At 41.6% G+C, this 18,629-nt stretch overlaps 1 protein-coding gene across 1 annotated transcript in view; it reads left to right on the forward strand.

Annotated features, from left to right (window-relative positions):
* The window catches only part of EIF2B3 (eukaryotic translation initiation factor 2B subunit gamma), a 96,742-nt gene that overhangs the window by 65,743 nt on the left and 12,370 nt on the right, over positions 1-18,629 (forward strand). Inside the window, exons 6-9 of the mRNA XM_030953434.1 lie at positions 746-876; positions 1,523-1,716; positions 5,641-5,718; positions 6,405-6,553. Coding sequence (XP_030809294.1) covers positions 746-876; positions 1,523-1,716; positions 5,641-5,718; positions 6,405-6,553 — 552 coding nt within the window. The remainder of the gene's footprint in view (positions 1-745; positions 877-1,522; positions 1,717-5,640; positions 5,719-6,404; positions 6,554-18,629) is intronic.

An 18,629-nucleotide genomic window follows, 5' to 3' on the forward strand; every position in this document is an offset into this window, starting at 1 on the left:
CCCTTGTTTAAGGCATAGGTGATTTGGGATAAAACTCCTAATGGATACAATAAAAGTTGAATTCTGTACAAGGGGAAAATGGGTGTATTGTCAGCTGAAGCCTCTAGAAGCTTTCAGTTCAGTTACACCTTTAATATTGGAACATCTAAAGAATATGAAGGTTTTGGGACCTAAACTGAAACGTCTTAATTTCTCTTGTTAAAGGATTGAGTCTTTAGAATGTTCTGGATCTGTCATTTGAACAGGAATATCATTAATGCATTATAAAAATTTTACTTTAGTGATCTGATATTTCATATATCCTTGAGCATTTCCATATTTTTATCACAAAGAAGAGGAACTGCTTAGATTTTCCCTCTGTGGGTGCTTTATTCTCTCTTTTCCAGTCAATTGATGCCATTTTTAAGCCATATAAAGTGACTTCAGTTTTTGTCATTACAATGTTGGTACTTTCTGCATTCCATCTGCACACAATATGAATTGTAGGATAATGACATATTAAATTATAGTCACATCTGTTAAACTATAGGGGGCATAGTTCTGAAAATGAAGCTTTTTCCTCATTTTGAATATTTCTTTATATTTTAACGCATTAAGGAAGCAGGTGACTAGTGGACATTGTCTTAATGTCTCTTGCCATTTTGATTTGTCCTCATGAAGTGTGCAAAATGTCTGATGATGTTATGCAAAGAAAATGAAGACATAAGTTTTAGCATTCACAGACCTCATGCGTCTCTTTCTCCAGGACAATCACATCTCTCCGGAGTGAACTGATTCCACATCTGGTTAGGAAACAGTTTTCTTCTCCTGCATCATTGCAGCAAGGACTAGACAACAAAGAAGAGGACCAAAAGAAAAAAGAGCAAGCATCCCTAGGTCAGTACAATATCAAAGATTTGGGTTTATGGAAGTTTTAAAGCCCTTATGCTACAGCTGAGCTATGGAGTAGAGTACAGAACTAGCCTGAAACACTATTTTAGAGATTCAGCTTTTTTTCCCTAGCAAATATTCTAGTAGATTTCTTTTTCAAATACTATTGTGTACTTTATACATTTTTTGTCCTCCCTTATTTTGGTGTAAACCAAAATTAGAAAATCAGCTAGGAGCTCTAGTTTGTTTGGATTTTTTTTCTGGAAAAAAAGTTAGATTCATTGTTGAAAATGTAATTTTAGGAGGGAGTTCCTAAAATTGGGTAGGACACAGACTAAACCTTAACCACCCTGTACTGGGAACTTGACAGGATCTCAGATTCTGGATTTTATTTCTAGTATTTCTGCTGTCTCCTTGTGTGACCTTGGGCAAAACATTGCATCTGTCCTGATTCCTTAATTCACACCTGCAGAATAAAAATAAGCACTTACTCACTACATGTGATAAAATCTGTTAATGATTGCTGAGTATCTAGCCATGGAGATGAGGTGAGGTGAAGATTTCCCTTTACCAACAGTATTTTAATAGTATTCCTCTTCAGAAGGTATTTCATTAAATCCTGTCTAACTTCATGCATGTGTGTGTTCTCCAGACATTTATAGTTTCATAAAGGAAGATAATAGCTTGCTGAAACCTGCTCCAGATAACTCTTGTTGGAATGATCACAGAGGAGATATGAATGAGACTCTCCACGAAGGGAAGGTGCGCTGCTACGTCCATATCATGAAGGAGGGGCTGTGCTACCGAGTGAATACTCTTGGGCTGTACATTGAAGCCAACAGACAGGTGAGGAAAATACAGAGGTTCCACCTGGGAATCCAGCAGTAGCTTACAGGACATTTCACCCTGCAGGAGTGACTCCCTGTGATACAGCTGAGGAGAATGTGGGAATTGAACCAGAGCCACGTTATCCAGGCACACATCACCCTGCTGCTGGCTGGATAGGACGTGAGGCCAGGAAACAGTTCTGTCACTGATTTACTCTAGATTTGATTTAGCTGAGAAAACCCTCACCCTACACACTCTTGTGGGTTTTTGGGAGCAGCAAGACCTGCAGCAAAAGAGCCACAAAGTGTGGAAAATAAGAATGGAAGTAACTTTGATAGCTCATTTAATCAATGTCCTCCATGTCCTAAAAGCAAGGTCAGTTCTGACTGGACTCTTCCTAGCAGATGTTTGTTTGTGATAATAGCAAAGATTATTAACAATTTGAAGAGCGATGTAAACTACCCTTTCATGTAATTTGCCTAATGATTTCCATTATAAAAGGATTCTTTTATGAACTGGTTTTCCTACTGTGTGACTCCAGGTACACACAGAGGTGAACTCTTGATCTGAGTTAGTATCTGTTGCAGCTTTCACTTTCACACTACTGAGAATTCATAAAAGAAAAAAAATAACAGATGAGAATTAGGGAAATCCTGTACTACCTAACAAGCTGGTGATTAAAAGCTCTTAATATCTTTGTGGGGCAGGGTTGTGGGGAGTTTTTTACTACACTGGCTAATGCAATGTACAAGCTCTCTGTACTTTGCTCTGCTAGTGATGAACTTCGTTGTTGTCATGAATGGACAGTTTCCTCTAGTTTTGAAAGACCAGTAAGGAAAGACTCAGTATTTCTGGAAGTGGGGCTGGAAAGGTGATAAATTTGTATTGAGAATTCTGGAAGTGGTCACTGCCTTGCATTTGCTCTCAGACTGAATTGCTTTTTTTTTGACAACATTAATGGATTAATTCATGCAAATCAGAATTGCAGAATGGCATCATGAGTTTACACACTGGAGCTCTCTCTCCTTGATGTTTGTAGAGGAACATAGAAATAAAGTGATTTGCTTTGTGCTTAGGGAGATGAGGAAAAGAGGCAGCGCTGCTGTCAGAGAAAACTTCCCCAAAAATAGCAGGAGCAAGTGTGCCCAAAGGGTTAAGGGAGAATACCACTTGCTAAGGGAAGTGTGCGTGTACATTTGGCAGCAGCCACTTCAGTAAAAAGTTATTGAGTTAAGCCAGTCAGACTCCATGTGGGATTTTTTGTGTTGGTTTTTTGTTTTTGGTTGGGTTTTTTTTTAACCTAAATATTCTACATTTTGGTTAGTTCAGGAAATATGTTTGCTCCTGGGTGGTACAAAGAATTAGTGTTTTGAAGTCACATTGGGGCCTTGAACGATGGAAAGGATTTTCTTTGAATTTTGAACTGTTTCAGGATGGTAAAATTTCTAAGGAAACTATGTGGAGGTAAAACATAAAATGGAGCTTAATGAGGAGTTGTGAGAAAGCAGTTCCTTTTTTCAGTGCCACTGCATTTTGTTTCTCTTGCTAATCCTCATAAAAGATGCACATTTAATTTGATTGGGGGGGAGGGGTGCAGGGTTACCTGTTTTGTTGGTCTCTAAGGAAGATTTTGGGTGTTTAGTTTGCTCTTATCTTGGCCTTCACAGACCAGATTCTGATCCCTTTGCTGCAAAGTCAGGACCTATAACTTTGAGATCCCAAAGGACAGACTCACATAGCAGTAGCAGTCCAGTCCAGTAGCTGTGGGAAGGAATGGCATCCTAACCCATTGCCCTTCTGGTGAGGAAACACTGCTCACATCATTTCACTTCCAGCTGGGTTTCTGGATGCCTGCAGCCTGTGTGTGGGCAGGTGGGTTCAGGAGGGAGTTATCTTCAATAGCAGGAAATAGTTTCTTTGTAAGATGAATTAAATCCAAACACATCTTAAACCTTCCCTTGACCCAGGCACTCCCTCTGACTCCTGTCCCCAGTCTAACCTTTCTTTTCAGAGCAAAATGCTTGAGCTTGTAGCTTTCGTGGGTTACCCCTCAGGCTGCACTACCACTGACTGATTCTAATAAGGCCTTTGCTCTGGCCAGTAAAATCCTTTATTTATTTCACCCCACCACCTTTCCACTGGGGAGGTCAAGAGCCTTTCTTCATTTTTTTCCCTTCCTGCAGATCAACACTGGATAGTAGGAATCTTTCCAACCTATGCTGTAGGTATGCTTTAGTGTGTGTTCCTGTCCTGGATCTTTGTGTCAGGTGACATGTTGGGACGTCTCTTCACCCAGCCAGCATCATCCAAGCAGATTTGCCTAGTTTGTGGTGTTCTGGTAACCTGGTGGTTTTCTGTAGTGCCTGCACCTTGAACTGAAGGATCTAATCTACTCTTGCTTTTTAAAAAATAAACAAAATCCAAGTCTAGTAGGAAGGGCCAACTTCAAGATATAAAGAGCTACAGATGTGAAAATGTCTACTGAGGCAACAGGCAAATTGAAATGATAGCTCAGAAATGTGAGCTCATCTGATCCCATCTTCTTCAGATCTGTGGGATTTGCTTTTTGAGGTTCACTCCTTAGCCATCAGCTCTTGTTATCCCAGCTTTCTAAGGAAATAATTTTACACAATTGTACTGTGTAGCAGTTCCTTAATAGCAACTTTGGAAATTGCTGGCAACATTCAGCCAAATTTAACAGAGCAATAGAGATCTCGGAGATAAGCTTTTCTAAGAGTTTTGTAAAAATAGGTGCTTGGGTAGAGAAAATGAAGACTTAATGATTGCTGCTTCCTCCCTTGAGGCAAACTCAGTTTCACCATCACTGTGCTGAGACTCCAGATGACCTCCCAGATGGACAGTGAGTGCCCACATCGTGGATCGCCAAGCAGCATGTGCAGAGCTCCACACCAGCCCCAGCACATGTTGCCTGTCATTCAGCCATACAATTTGCTGTGACAGAGACCTCTTAGCCCTCATACATCCCTGTCTCTCTGTCCTACCAAGAGGCATCATACATAGCATCACCTCTGCCCGTAACTGTAGCACTGTGTCTGTGCATTGCTGCAAGGCTTCCACCTCCCTGACATCCCCATCCCTGCTGTCGTCACTTCTTCTGTGCTGTGTGACCTTGGCTTCAGCCAGGAGATGCAGAATGCCTCAGGCTGCTCTTTCACCCACAAAAAGAGGAATGATGGAGTGATATCCCATCCTCCTACAATGCTAGCTCCCCTTCCTTTCAGGAGCCAGTTCAGAATTGCTCTCCATGGGTTTGTTCTTGGCTACCTCATGGGCTGTGTCTCTATTACTGCTGCTGCTCTGTCTGCTTATCTGAAACCTGCCTTCTCCCTGTCGAGAGCCTTTTCTTGTGCAGCTTTCCATCGTCTGGAATAGCCACTCGATCAACTTTAGTTTCTTTCTGCTTTAACATCTGAAATACAATTTTGTTGCCCACGCCTCAGAGTACTATCTTATGGAGTGGGCTAGACACAGTCATCTTTTTATGCCAGTTTACTGGTTTATATTTGTTATTACTTGCTTCCCTCCCTTGCTTTACTGGACAGTGTAAAACACACTGAGCTGCATTAGGAATGGCACATGCTGGACATTGTGGTGACATACAGGATGTCACTGTGCTCAGCTGGAGCCAGCCTGCTTGCTGTTGCTGATCCACTGCTTCTCCACAGGTGGGAAGTTGAGTTGAAAGGAGACATGTAGTGCACTGTGGTAGCACTGTACCTGTCTCCTTTACAAAAGTGGGAGATGATAAATCACACACAGCTGGTGGACATTTGAAATGCAGTGACCTACCTTTCCCCATAATTTAAAATGTTTGTGGCAAATACACTTGTGCAATGGAAACCAAAGCCATCTTTGAGCTGTTTATGTAACTTGTGGGTACAGCACTATCATGTTAATTTGTGATGTGGGTTTTTCATGTAGGTTCCCAAATTATTGCTTAATCTGGGACTCGAAGAGTCATTGGTTCATGGGTCTGCACAGATCACTGATAGAGGCATGGTAAGTGTTGCCTTTTCCCATCTCTGTTCTTTCAGTAGTCTGCAGCCATTTGTTTCAAGAACTGCTTACTAAAATTCAGTCCCATTGTTGGAAGTGAAACCAAGTTCTGAAGTGTGGAATGGTGGAACGTAGGTGATGCAGCCCAGAGTTTTGTGTAGGCTCACCCATGGGTTCCTGCCTTTCAGTCTCTCTCTTTTGAAATGGTTGGTAAAAAGTCTATCTTACTCCCAAGTCAGACACTGCAGCCTCTTGTTCCCTCATGGCAGTTCCTGGTAGTTGAGCAGTTTGCCTCCCTAAGGACACCAAACCTAGAAAGGATCAGTATTTTAGCTTTGCTTCTTGCTAATGTGTTTTGGTTGAATGCCAGCTTCAAACCTCCCTTTAACAGGTCTCACAGGGCAAACCTGAGTGAAACCAGTGAGTACCAGCAGGAACGTGCCTACAAATCCAGATCCACTGGATTTTTTTAGGAGTTTTACCAGGCTAACAGACCTGGGAAGACTGTCTGTCTGCCTATGGGGTGGGCCCTAAATTTTCAGGTCTTTCCTCTGCCAAGGATCCCTCAGGGTAGAGCCAGGTAAACTTTATTGATGAGTGCTTGAAACGTGCTTTGGGAGAGGTGTATGGAGAACATGTATCAGAGAGCTCCATGTACTTTTGCTAGTTTCTGTTCTTTTCTTCCCTAGGTTGGGTCAGACAGTATCATTGGGTCATCCACACAAATTGGAGAGAAGACATCTATCAAACACTCCATCATCGGCAGCATGTGTACCATAAAAGACAAAGTTAAGATAACAAACTGTATCATCATGAATTCTGTTACAATTGAGGAAGGGTAAGTTACCTTTTTGTACCTTACTTCCCTAAATTTGCAGTTTCTTTTTCTAGATAGATCCTGAGTCAGTAATTTTTGTCCTGTAAAGAATCCTCAGCCATAAGAGATGATACCAGGGGGTGTGTTTCCAAAGACCAAGTTATAAATAAGTCTCTACAAGCAGTCCAGAAGTGCACAAGTGAAACTAACCAGAATCTTGGAACATAAATGTCTTCTTTTCACAGTAGACCCTGTCATCTTCAGAATGTGTAAGTAAGCTAAGTGGATGTATGAGTCTGTATGAGCTTGTGTGTCACTCTTCCAAGTGTTATTTTAGTGGCTGGATTAGTGAGTATCCCTAAAATATTTGAGGCTCAAAGCATATTTTAAAGAGGTATGCTTGCCAGCTAGAAATATTCTTCTCACATTTGAACATTACAGCTTCACCTAAAATGTCATTTTCTTTGGCCCTTTTTTTGTCATCCTGCAACCTTTACTTTACCATTGCCTATGCTGAGTAATAGAATAAATTAATAAACTTTTCAAAGAGAAAATCTGCCAACTAGTAGAGGTTTCTCATTCACTAAAGACACTGACTAAATAGTTAGCCTTGAGCTGTACATTTCCAAATGTGGGAAAAGTGGCCTGTCTGTAATTGTTGATGTCTGCATGCCCCCATCTTTCCATACATGCTGGCTTCCTGTGGATGTCAGTGGAAAGGAAACTGCTGATTGAGTCTGTGCAGACCTGTATAAAATCTCTGCTCCTTCATGGCTTGAGGTTTGCTTAGGGCCTCAGGAAAAAGGCCAAACTCTTAAAAAATGCCTAGTTGGCTCTGAAAGTTGCATATCTGAAAAACATAAAACCCCAAAGGATGTGGGGTCTATAGAGGATACTACTGTTACATAACTAAATTACAGGTAAGTATGGTACCTTACCACGAAGTGTTTGTCTTTAATAGAAATCCACAGTAATTTCAAGCACATCATAAATCAGAATTCCATTGAGTATAGAAAATAGCTGGTTTCCAGTTCAATCACAGATGGATCCAGTATGGCTGTATCACAGGCACTACTGTCATAAAAAGTAGAGGAACCTCTCTCATTTGATCGTGAGCCCCTCTGTCATTTTGATTAATGAATTGATGCCACAATCATAATGGTTTGGTTTTGCATATGAGGTCAGCAGCTCTACCATTAAATAGCAGAGGCAGCTAAGTGTATAAATAGCACTATTTTTTATGAAGAGTCCCAAATCATCTTGTATTTGTCTGCATTGGCATTTAGTAGTGCTCTAAATCCTAAATCGATCCCAGAGCTGTTGTGGTAAGCATTTCACAAAATTCCACAAGCATTGTAAAGTTGGTGATATATTATTTTTAAGAGAGATAAACTGACTTTTGGGTAACATTTTTGTGAATTCTAGAAAACAATGTGATCCCTAGTCACTCTTGGTGAAAACAATATAGCCACCAAAGAGTGAACAACCTCAGAGTCCCAGGGATTTTACCCCCTTTAGCTGCTCTATGGTTACTGCACGCTGATGCACTGGAGTAAAATTTGTAATTATTCCTCTCCAGACAGAATTAAGACTATAGACCCTGGATCTTTATTGCAAAGCATACTCTAATTAATATTATGTAGATCTGCACAGATACTGAGCTGATAAATTATTTCTTATTGCATCATAAGTCTTAAGATTTGAGGGGCATGAAGTCATGCATACATAGGTAGTGAGAAACAGAAATACTTTAGCTGCTGAGTTTTGTTGAAAGAAGCCTTGCTTGCAGTGAAGGATTTCTATGTATTTTTTAATGTATTTTGACTGTCTTTCATTACTTTGGTTAAATCTGATGGATTTTTGTTAAAATGCTAATCATTCTTACTGGTGTTGATGGATCCATTTGCAACAGGTGGATAAATTATATGTGGTTTTGCCCTAAACTGTCCACAGTGGACAAACCCTTATAAACACTTCTTCTCCCAAGTGTCTCTAAAACAGCTCAGGCTTTATCTAATCACAACTTCAGAAAATGTCTTCATCTTTAATTGGAAAGTCAGTATGTGTTGGCTGATACGGGTCAAAATGAGCATTATAAAGTTCCTTGACAGATCTAATTCATTTTTTATGTTGCACAGCAGATGTCCTACAAGTAAGGCGATTTTACCAACTAAAGTGTTGTATATTAGAAACTTCTGAAATTGCATTGAGAAGTGGATTAAAACTGTGTCATTTAAAGAATATACATTTTTATACTGACATGAGCAGCTCAACCAGACTAATGGTCTAGTATAATAATGCCCAAGTCAAATGTGAGTGATAACTGAAGGCCATTCTCAGGAGTGTTCATCACAGTAACACCAGCTTGAAACAGTAGGCTGAGAAGGCTGCAGTAGGACACTTTTGGACAAAGGGGTATAGATAACTCAGAAGAAAGAAAGATCAGATAAATCTTTAAAGTTGGGATAGTGGGAACAACCAAAAGCAAAAATTGCTCTGCATTCTAAGTTCATTTATCAAGAGCTACATGGCACTGCCTTAGTATTTCCCTTACCTCTTCTATGACCTCTAGCTTCTCTGGGTTGAATCTTTCTTTTTTTTCTCCATCTGAGCTGCAAAAGTGATCAGCAGCTTCAGTTCACTATGTCAATATAGAAAAAGCAAAACGAAATAAACAAACAAACAAAACTCACCAAAACCAAAATTTAAAATGTTTATTTCTTGGTAGTTCTCCTATGTGATTGGGGGTCCTGTGCAGTAATTGCTGCAGCATCAAGATCCACAAATTATATCTCCAAACCAGTAGAAAGCTTTTGAATAGCTTCACAGCTGGTATTTAATACCAGCTTCTGAAATGGATAAATTCTTGCTGTGTAGGTGGGCACACCACAAGGTGCTTAGAACAAAACCAGGTATCTCTTATTAGGCAGTGATTGCCTCGTTACTGGAAGATCAGAGGTCATGGCCTAGATGATGATAACTTTCCCAACTGAATGGATCAAGTAACTGGGGTTAGTTTGGACAGCCTATTGCATACTGTTTGCAAATTATGATCTGTCCTTCAGCAATGGCTGGTGCATTTGATACTCTGGAGTACCAGAAGCTGAGTTTGTTTGCTTTGGTGTGTAGGGCTTCTATTACATTATATATGTCTCCTGTGAAGTGATTTGAGTAGATATGAATCCCCCCTTAGAAGAGATTACAGGGGATTAAAGAAGTTAGTAACAAGGCAAAATAATTGGTAGTCCTTTCTTAATGTGTTTCCCACTGTGCAGCTAATTCTTCCATCAATGAGACAATAAAATAGCAAAGATTACATATGTGCTGAATGATAGACATACTTGACCAAGCTGGGAGGGATGTAATTTATACAACAGCACAAGTGCTGAGAGATGCTGGCTGCCCAGGTGGCAGGCTGCAGTGGCAAAATGCTTCTTTTTTTCCCTCTGGATGGCTCCCTAGAGCTCAGTGACAAACGACTGCACTGAGTTACATAGTTGGAAAAAATCTACTAATCAAGTTAAAATCATTGGTTGCTTGAAAACCTTGTCTGTGTGGATGTTCCTGCAGTAGCTGTGTGTGTCCTTAGTCTCTGTAGTGGCTCAGGACTGCCTCTTCTCTTTGCTCTGTTTTCATCAGGGGTGGAGCAGCGCAGAAGGTCCCTGGATTGCTGCATCTCTGGTGCAGGAGTCCCCTCATTGTAGCTCTCTTGCAAAGGGACAGTATGTAACACCCACAGACTTGACTGAAGCTTGGTTGCCCAGGGGATTGTGCCATTTGGTAAATGAAAAGTAATGCCTGGTAGATTTAACCCCCAGATAAGCATGGCTGGCAAGCTGGTCACAGCAGATGAGGAGAAGGCTGAGGTACTCAACCACTTCTTTTGCCTCATTCTTCACTGTCAGTCTCTCTTCCCACACCTCTCAACTTTATGGACCATAACTCATATGATCAGACATCATACTGATCAGAAGGCTGAAGCACTTCTCCTGTGAAGACTGAAAGAGTTGGGGTTGGTCAGAAGAGAAGGCTCCAGGGACACCTCACTGTGGCCTTTCAGAACTTAAAAGGGGCTTATAAGATTGATGCTTACAAACTTCAGGCTGGCCTGCTGCAAGAGGACAAGGGCTAATGGTTTTAAACTAAAAGAATGTAGACTAGATATAAGGAAGAAATTGTTTACTGTAAGGGTTTTGAGGCATTTGCACAAATTGCCCAGAGGAGCTGGGACTGCCCCATCCCCGGAAATGTTCAAGGCCAGGCTGAATGGGGCCCTGATCAACCTGGACTAGCTAAAGATGTCCCTGCTCATTTAAGGGGATGTGGACTACATAGCCTTTAAAGGTCCCTTCCAACCCAAATTACTCTGTGGTTCTATAATGTTGTTTCATTTGGTATACTTAGGCACACTTAGCTGTTTTGAAATGTGACTTAGATATAGATGGATTAATTTAGTTTCAGGTTCCCGTTCTGGCTTTTGTTTTAGCAGTCAGTGGTTGCTTTGTTGGTTTTTATCAAACATTGTCTTTATTTTTACCAGTCTTGTTGTTTTACTTCGTTTGCTACCTTCTGGCAGCAGGAACATCTAATTGCTCTGGTCATACAGGACCTTGTGCTGAAGCGCTCTGAGCATTACAAATAATATTAACAGGAAAAACATGTTGGATCCTTTATTCCATCCCTGCAGATAAATATTTCGAAATCCCTTGTTTGTTAGTAAAACTATCCCAGTGTATACACTTACGGGAAGGAGCTTGGCCATTTTATGTGCACATTATATCCTTTTTCCTTGGTCGTGGAAAATTAATGTTTCCCTGGTAAAGATTCAGGGCAAGGGACTGTTTAGTAGGGAAAAAAATCTGGTCTTTGGACTACTTAGAGGTTAGTTGAGAAGGCAAGCATGAAAAGCTCAGATAAATACTGAGTCTGCTGTAAGCCACGCTTTGAAAAGGTCTTGTTGACATGGTGGTAGTCAGTACCATAAGGACCTTGTGGTACATATAGTCTGAAATGAAGTATTTTGCTGCTTTTCTTTTTTCATGGAAATACAGGAAAGCATTCTGCTTCAAATGATGTTTTTATGGAAATCATAAATAGGCTGCTCTGATTATCAGAGAGAGCAAATGTCCCAAGATTTGCTTCTAGATTTCACCTCTACAGCAAGAAAGTACCAGATCTTCACAGAGAAACTAAGGAAGCTAAACCTATCTCACCTGTAATTTTACCAGAAAAACTGTATCCCAAACCAGAATTACCAATGGGAAAAGGAGGGTGTACCCTCCAGAAAGGAATTTACAGCAGATATTTGCCAGTTAGCCTTGATGCAGTGGGCATTTTGCTCAGGAACTGTAAGAGTGGGGCTGCAGGTGTGACTGAGGTTATTGAGTTTGTGCAGGGGCAGGAATCATTGAACAATGCCCTCATATCTTTGCTTGTAAACTTTGCAGCATGTTGTTGGAACCACATACAGACATTCTACCCAAAAGAACTGAATTGCTGAAGTTCCCCATGTGGCACACAGCTAAGGTCACCTTTTGGAAAGGGAAGGGGTTAAAAAGGCAGATCTGTTTTGGGTCAGGCTGCACTGTGATGCCAGCAAATTGCAAAGTGTTGCAGCATCAGGAAACTTGGAATGCGAGGGTGGTGACACCAAAGGCTTCGAGTTACAAACTGCAGGGAGGTGATGTGAGTGTTGAGGACAGAGGGAGAGTTAGAAGAGTGCCACAGGAAGATGTGGTAAACCCTGGGGTTCTGACCCCCTGGGCAGAAGGAATAGGCTGGAGTAAAAATTAGTATGAAGGACTAAAGTACCCAGATATGTGAAGAAAGAACTGGCACCAAAAATGTTTTGTCAGCCAAAACTAGCATCATCCTTCTTCAGTCATTTGAAGACAGTAAGTTATGCACTGGATTTTGTTAAAGGTGTTCTGGCTACCTATGTGAAAGTAGATGGACTGATGTAATTCTGCTCAGTGAGGGGACTGGAGAGAGACCGCATGTGACTGGTTAAGGCTACTCTAGTTTACCACATGTCTTCAATTTATTGCTACTTTGTATGAGAAAATGTACAAAGGAAGAAAACAACAAGCAGGGTGAGCTGGATTGAGTACTAACTGCAGATTGATTGTGAAGTTTATTGGTTGTTTCCTCAATAGTGCCAAATCAGCACCTGACATAGAAACAGTCAGTGGTTTGAAGAAAGTTGTAATTAAAACCAGGGTGGAATTGAGTCTTTGTAGGGTTTTCTTACATAAGTAGTCTTTGTCCCTTGGACAGTGTCAGTACAAAGGAATGATCCTATTGCCAAGGCAACATATTTTACAGTACCTAACCTCATGAAAAGGAATGAGGAGGTGAAGTTATTTCCAGCGCCATAACTTGCAAAGCTGAAAATAAAGATCTGCTTATGCTGAAATTCCCAAGCATTTCGTATCTTGAACCATTTTTAAGATGGCTGTTGTCTCCTGGACACTTTATCTCACACTGCCAGTTGGTTCCCTGCCTCCCTAGAAAGAAGAATGAGTTTACAATAGATATCGCAGAAAGCAGATGAAAAGTGAGAGCTTCATTCAGAAAAAGTACATGCTCATCTTAAATATATGGATAAACTATATGATGGATATGGATAAAAATTAAATTAATGAAGAAAACTATATGTACTGTAGTCCCCGCCTGTAAAAAGGGGTCTGATTTCTCTTGTTTATGTAGCAGTTCTGTCCTTTCTGTCAGACCTCTTGGTTTTAAACTGTGAGCATTTTTGGTCAGGAGTTACAATTTTCATTCTACTATTTAATTCACTGCACATGCTATGTAAGATACTGAATAGAGACAACCTCTGGCCAGCAGAGTCTCCTTTCAGGAAGATAAATTGAGGAAGAAAGTGCAAGGTAGGAAACTAGTAAGTAGGAAGTAGTGGAGCTACTTGCAGAACTGGTTTTCAATTACTTTCAACATAAGATTCTACTGTATCTAATGTATTGAGGAAATTTCTCATATAATACCTGTTATCTTGTGAGTGTCTGGAACATTATTACTAGCAGCTCCTCAAAAAAAAATTTCTTCTGTCTAGCTTCCTGGTACATCAATCTGTCTTAAATAAATCACCTGTTCTTTAATCTCAGATACAGATGTTTCCCTGATAGTGCAGGGAGCTCATCCCAGTTTTCCAAACATCTTGTACATCAAATGTTGAACTTAAAGCACAGATGAGCCCTGAAAAGTGGCATTTTAAAATATATCTCCTCTCATTCTGCTGATTTGCTTCTTCAGGGGGACAGGGTTATGTCTGACTTCAGAGCTATAAATAAGCTTCTGTCTTCTGCTAACCACATGGGTCTAATCAAAAGTATGGAGATTTTTCAAACAGCTGATTGCTGTTGGATTTTGGTGGGAATCTGGGTGTGAATGTCTCTGATGCTCTTTAAAATCTTCTCCCACCTGGGTATGGAAGACAAAGAAATTATCACATTGTGCCTCTTACGTTCCTGAGGAGACAAGAGTTGAACAAGTTCAGCTTGGATCTAAGAAGCCAGGTTCAGTTGTAAGGGTGACATCTACAAAAACCTTTTCCATGTCAACCTAGCTCACATGATATGGAAACTGACTTAACCAATAATATCTTATGAAGGGCCACAGCTCTTAACCCAGAACTGTGCTTCAAAAACCCCAGAGAAGGTGTCCTTTTTCTGTGCCTGTTACCTCGCTCAGTCTGTGTGAGTTGGTGGGAAAGTGAGGCAAACCTAGAGGTGGTAGTGAACATATAATTTTCCTGCTTTGTTTCTTTCACGTAGACACGATAGCTTTTCCTGGCCATCAGTGAAGTGTCTGTAAAATCTTGTAGGACCTGGCCTACACCTCCCACTCGGCGAAAGAGAATCCAGAGGGTGGTCAGTTTTCCTCTGTGTGGAGTTTCCCAGTGTAAACTCCTTGCAGCATTCTTTTGCTGAAGTGTGCAGCCCTGAGCTTGCAGCTACATAAAAGGCCACCAATTTGTTTGTTCCAAGATGAGCTGGATGTAACTGAAGTTTCAGAGGTGAGGCATGACCTTCCTGGCGACCTCCCCCCACACCCAAAGTTTCACTTAATAAAACGCATTAAGGTATGTTTGAGGCAATCCTTTAAGGTCAGTTGAACTTTCACTGGAAAGTACGAGTGCTGGCAAGTATATGCAATATGTAATGCAAAATGTTTAGGGTGTGGGGAAGAAGTGTAAAGGAGCCATACCACAGTGATGAGCTTGGCTAGAAAACAGACATGAAACAAGTTCCTTGGTGAAAACACCCTCAGAGACGGGCAAAGAATTTAGAGGGGTAGAATGATTTTGTTACCCCCAAGGGGAAAAACAGGAGATCAAAGGCCAAATTCACTTACGAATGCTTGCTTTGAAATATATCTATAAATTATAGCATGTACTGCTGGCATCTATTGTAGGCTTTGGTATTTACTTGAGTGTATAACGTGAGATTCATAGTGCCCAGAGTTCTTGTGTTTGTATGTAAAAGTGTGTTGATGTAAAAATGTATTGGTGTGTAAAGCATGCTGGCAAAGGCAACGTTTCAGGTTCCCAAGTTCTCTGTTAGTGTTTTTGCCTCTCCCCTCTTTTTCTATGGTCTTTGTGCCTCATCCCTATGATCATGAGTCCCAGCCACCAGCTCACTATCTAGCAGGGGATTCCTTCAGGGGTTGCTGTAGGTTTTAGAACTCTCCCTGACTCCTTGCCACGTCTTAGAGTTGTTAAGGTGCCTGTGGTGGCTGTTATCTCCTTGGTCAGGACAGAAGGGGATGTTGCTCCCAGGGGAATTCACGTCTGTTACCCCTCAGTCAGCAAAGTAGCTGCTGAGGCATGTCACCCTTTGCTTTTAACTCCGGCGTCAGTCTCTCCGTTTCGTAGCTCATCTGGAGGCGCACGAGACCTGACTGCTTGGCAGGGCAGAGCAGTACCAACAGGCTGTCCTAGGCTTTGTGCTCCAGGCTCACTTCCTTGTGAGTCTACAGTTTTAAGCATTGCATTATAGACACCTCATTTGCTTTGCTGCCCAACAGAGATTATGTTGGGGTTTTGGCACAATTGGATTAAAGTACCAGGCCTGGATAACTTCCATTGGCATTTCAGGAGATTTGCTGTAAGGCAAACCTGTGACATTCATACCTTCCTAAGCTTGCACAACCAGGGCGAGAGCTGCAGTTGAGGTCTTGACCTCAGTTACTTAAGCCCCTTTCTCCCAGGAGCGTTCATCACTTTAATCACAGAGTCCTAAATAATCAGTGGGTAGCCTGTAATTAGGGGGTTGTGTCTTGGACTCCTGCTGCCTGCTCCTGGTGTGCTGAGCACTGCGTATTTTGATTTCCCGTTCCCCCAAAGGATGTTTGATCTCAGATTTACACTTCAGAAAATTAAGAAGGGTACGGCACCTCAGTCCCTTGGCAAGCTTCCTGCTTTCAGTGGTAGGTGCCTTGCTTTGCCTGAGTATCACAGTGCTGCAGCGATTGACACACTTGATTTAAGAGTTTGATTTATAGACCGATACTTGGGCTGAAAGTCAGCAGTTCCAGGGCTGCATAAATCAGCCTGTCTCTGGGATTCATACTTCCTTATTTATAATTTCGACAGGAGATGGAATTCTTTCCCAATTCTTTACATTTCTTTCAGATGTAATCGACCACCCTGTCCTTTGGTTTAAAGCTATGTGACTTTGCCACAAATAGAGGGAGGGGAAAGTAAGCCGAGGCCAGGAATTGCTGTGCTATAAAAGCTCCATATTGTGTGCTCTTGGACTTTGCTTTCTCCCAGCTTCCTTCAAGCCCACACAAGAGATGGACTTGAGGTTTTTTTGGCTTTCTTCCCCTCCCCCCTCCCTCCATACATACGCTGACCTTTTAGAAAAATAAATAAAAGATAAAGAAGGACCTGGAATGTTGCAGAATGTGTGTACATTTTGCTCTCTGTTGTTTTCTGCTGGGATTAGTTGTTTACAATGGGGGAGAGAGGGAGGGCAGAGGAAGGGAGGTCTGTGGCCTTAACTGAAATTAGTGGCATTTCAGAGTGATCTTGTTAGGTGGTCTGCAGTTTAAAGACCTAAATCCTTGTAATCCCCCCATGCCTCCTTGGCCACTACTCCTTTTGCTCTTGTTCTCTCACTTTCAAAAAAACCCACCCCAAAGTCGGGCTCTGTCTCTCAGATGCAGGCACGTAGCAGACACACAGACATAGGCACACACTCTCTCATATGCTCCCATTTACACATTGTACCTGTAGAACAAATTAATGCTTTAGCTACATCTGTTCCCACTACAGGACTAGGCTTGTAAAATGCTCTCTCTAGAATGCAGATGTACACTGAATATTTTTATTTATTTTCTGAAAAACACCCAGCTGCCAGACTTTCAGTTTGTGATTACACTTAAAACAAATTCAAATTGAAATTTCAGCTGTAAATCAAATGCCCCAAATTAGTTCCTCTTGTGGGTTTGAACATGCTCTTTGGATTTTAAGGTCAGGAGATATCCGTTTTCACCGTGCTGAAAAGTTTAAAAATATACTACATTTTCAGGGGAAAAAATAAATATGGTTTGCATTATAAAGCAGTACATCAATGTGTGCGTATGCGCACACACACCAGAGCTGATGAAGCTGGATGCTGTCAGAGCACCTTTGAGGGCTAATAGCACCTAATTGTTATGGAAGGCAGGAACTGTGGTGGCAGTTTAGTCAAGGAGACTACAGCAGTGCCCTGAGATCTGATATTCTGATATTTACCCTGTAAGAGAATAAAAGTTTATTCCTTACTCTTCAGCTTGAAAAAAATAGTAAAAATTAAATAAACACACAAAATACTTCTCTTGGCAGGCTTTATAACTTTTTTTTTTTTTAAGAAAAAAGGCATTTACAAGTGGTTTCAAAATGGCTGTGTTACATCTGTCAGCGGGTGAAGGGAACACCCACAAATTGTGTTTTTATCTCTTGAAGTTTTGTTCCACTTGAGCAATAAAAGCCGGATTTGCTGCTGGTTTGTGTGATTGGGGTAATCTGAGCATTGAGTATGGCTTTAAAACTTCTGCAGTTGGTTGGGTTTATAAGTTTTAAGAAACTCCTGGGGTGGTGGAGTTCTTGGGTTTTGTTTTACCCTGGCACCAGGGAAGGGTTGATTTGCAAGCACCTGGCACAGACAAGTTCATCTTGGTTCCCTGGCCTGTCCCTCCCAAAAAATGGTTTGGCAGGAACCCCCATTATCTTTGATGTTAATGTCATCAGCAGTTTCTTGGTTACAATGCTATTCTTTCTCGGGGAGTTGAAAGCCAATGCTCAAGTAGGCTCTGAACACACATGCAGTATTCTCCAGCCTGAGCTCCAGACCGACAGCTTAAATCCCCTCTCTTTCGGGGAATATCCTCCTGCATGAGGATAATGCTGAGAGGTGTAGTGCACTCACAGCTGCTCTCATGCTCAGGAGTAGTGATAGATGGTGGGAACCTGAAAGTTTCAGGGGAAAGCTTTCATCTGACTGGCTCAAAGCATTGGAGGAGGAGGTGTGCTGGAGTGCATGTTTTGGATAGGAGCCATTTCTGTGGGAAATGAGCAACTTCTCCCATTCCCTTCACTAGTCCTAAGCTAAGTCAGGATGGCAGCAGTGGGCAGTCCTGCTTCCAGTGATCCCTTCCCTAGCCCAGCGTAAATGCCAAGTTGCTCTTGCTCTCAGCAGCTGCTGTTGCACAGGAGATGGCCTGAGCCGCTGTGCGGGCACACAGGCTATTGGAAAGGAAGCAGATCGTGACAGTGTGAGAGCAAAGACAGGCAGAGGTCTGCTGTGTATCTTTGCCGCTTTTTATCTTATTAGCATGTTAGTAAAAACCATGCCAAAGCAACCTGAGCTGGTTGCTGTAGAATAATTGCTCATATTGCCTCCTTATAGGTCAGCAGAGGGGGAGTTTAAGTGAGTTAAAAGAATAATTGTTCAGAGGGGACAGTCTGTTCACGGGGGGTTGTAACTGTGAACCACTGCAACTGAGGTCCAGTTTTATTGCTTTTACTCCTGCAGAATTAATGGTGGTTTTGTGGGGCAGATGGTTTCTGCTCTGACTCACACAAGCAACAGAGTTG

The sequence above is a fragment of the Camarhynchus parvulus genome, chromosome 8 (assembly GCF_901933205.1).
Source record: "Camarhynchus parvulus chromosome 8, STF_HiC, whole genome shotgun sequence".
In the NCBI taxonomy this organism is placed as follows: Eukaryota; Metazoa; Chordata; class Aves; order Passeriformes; family Thraupidae; genus Camarhynchus; species Camarhynchus parvulus.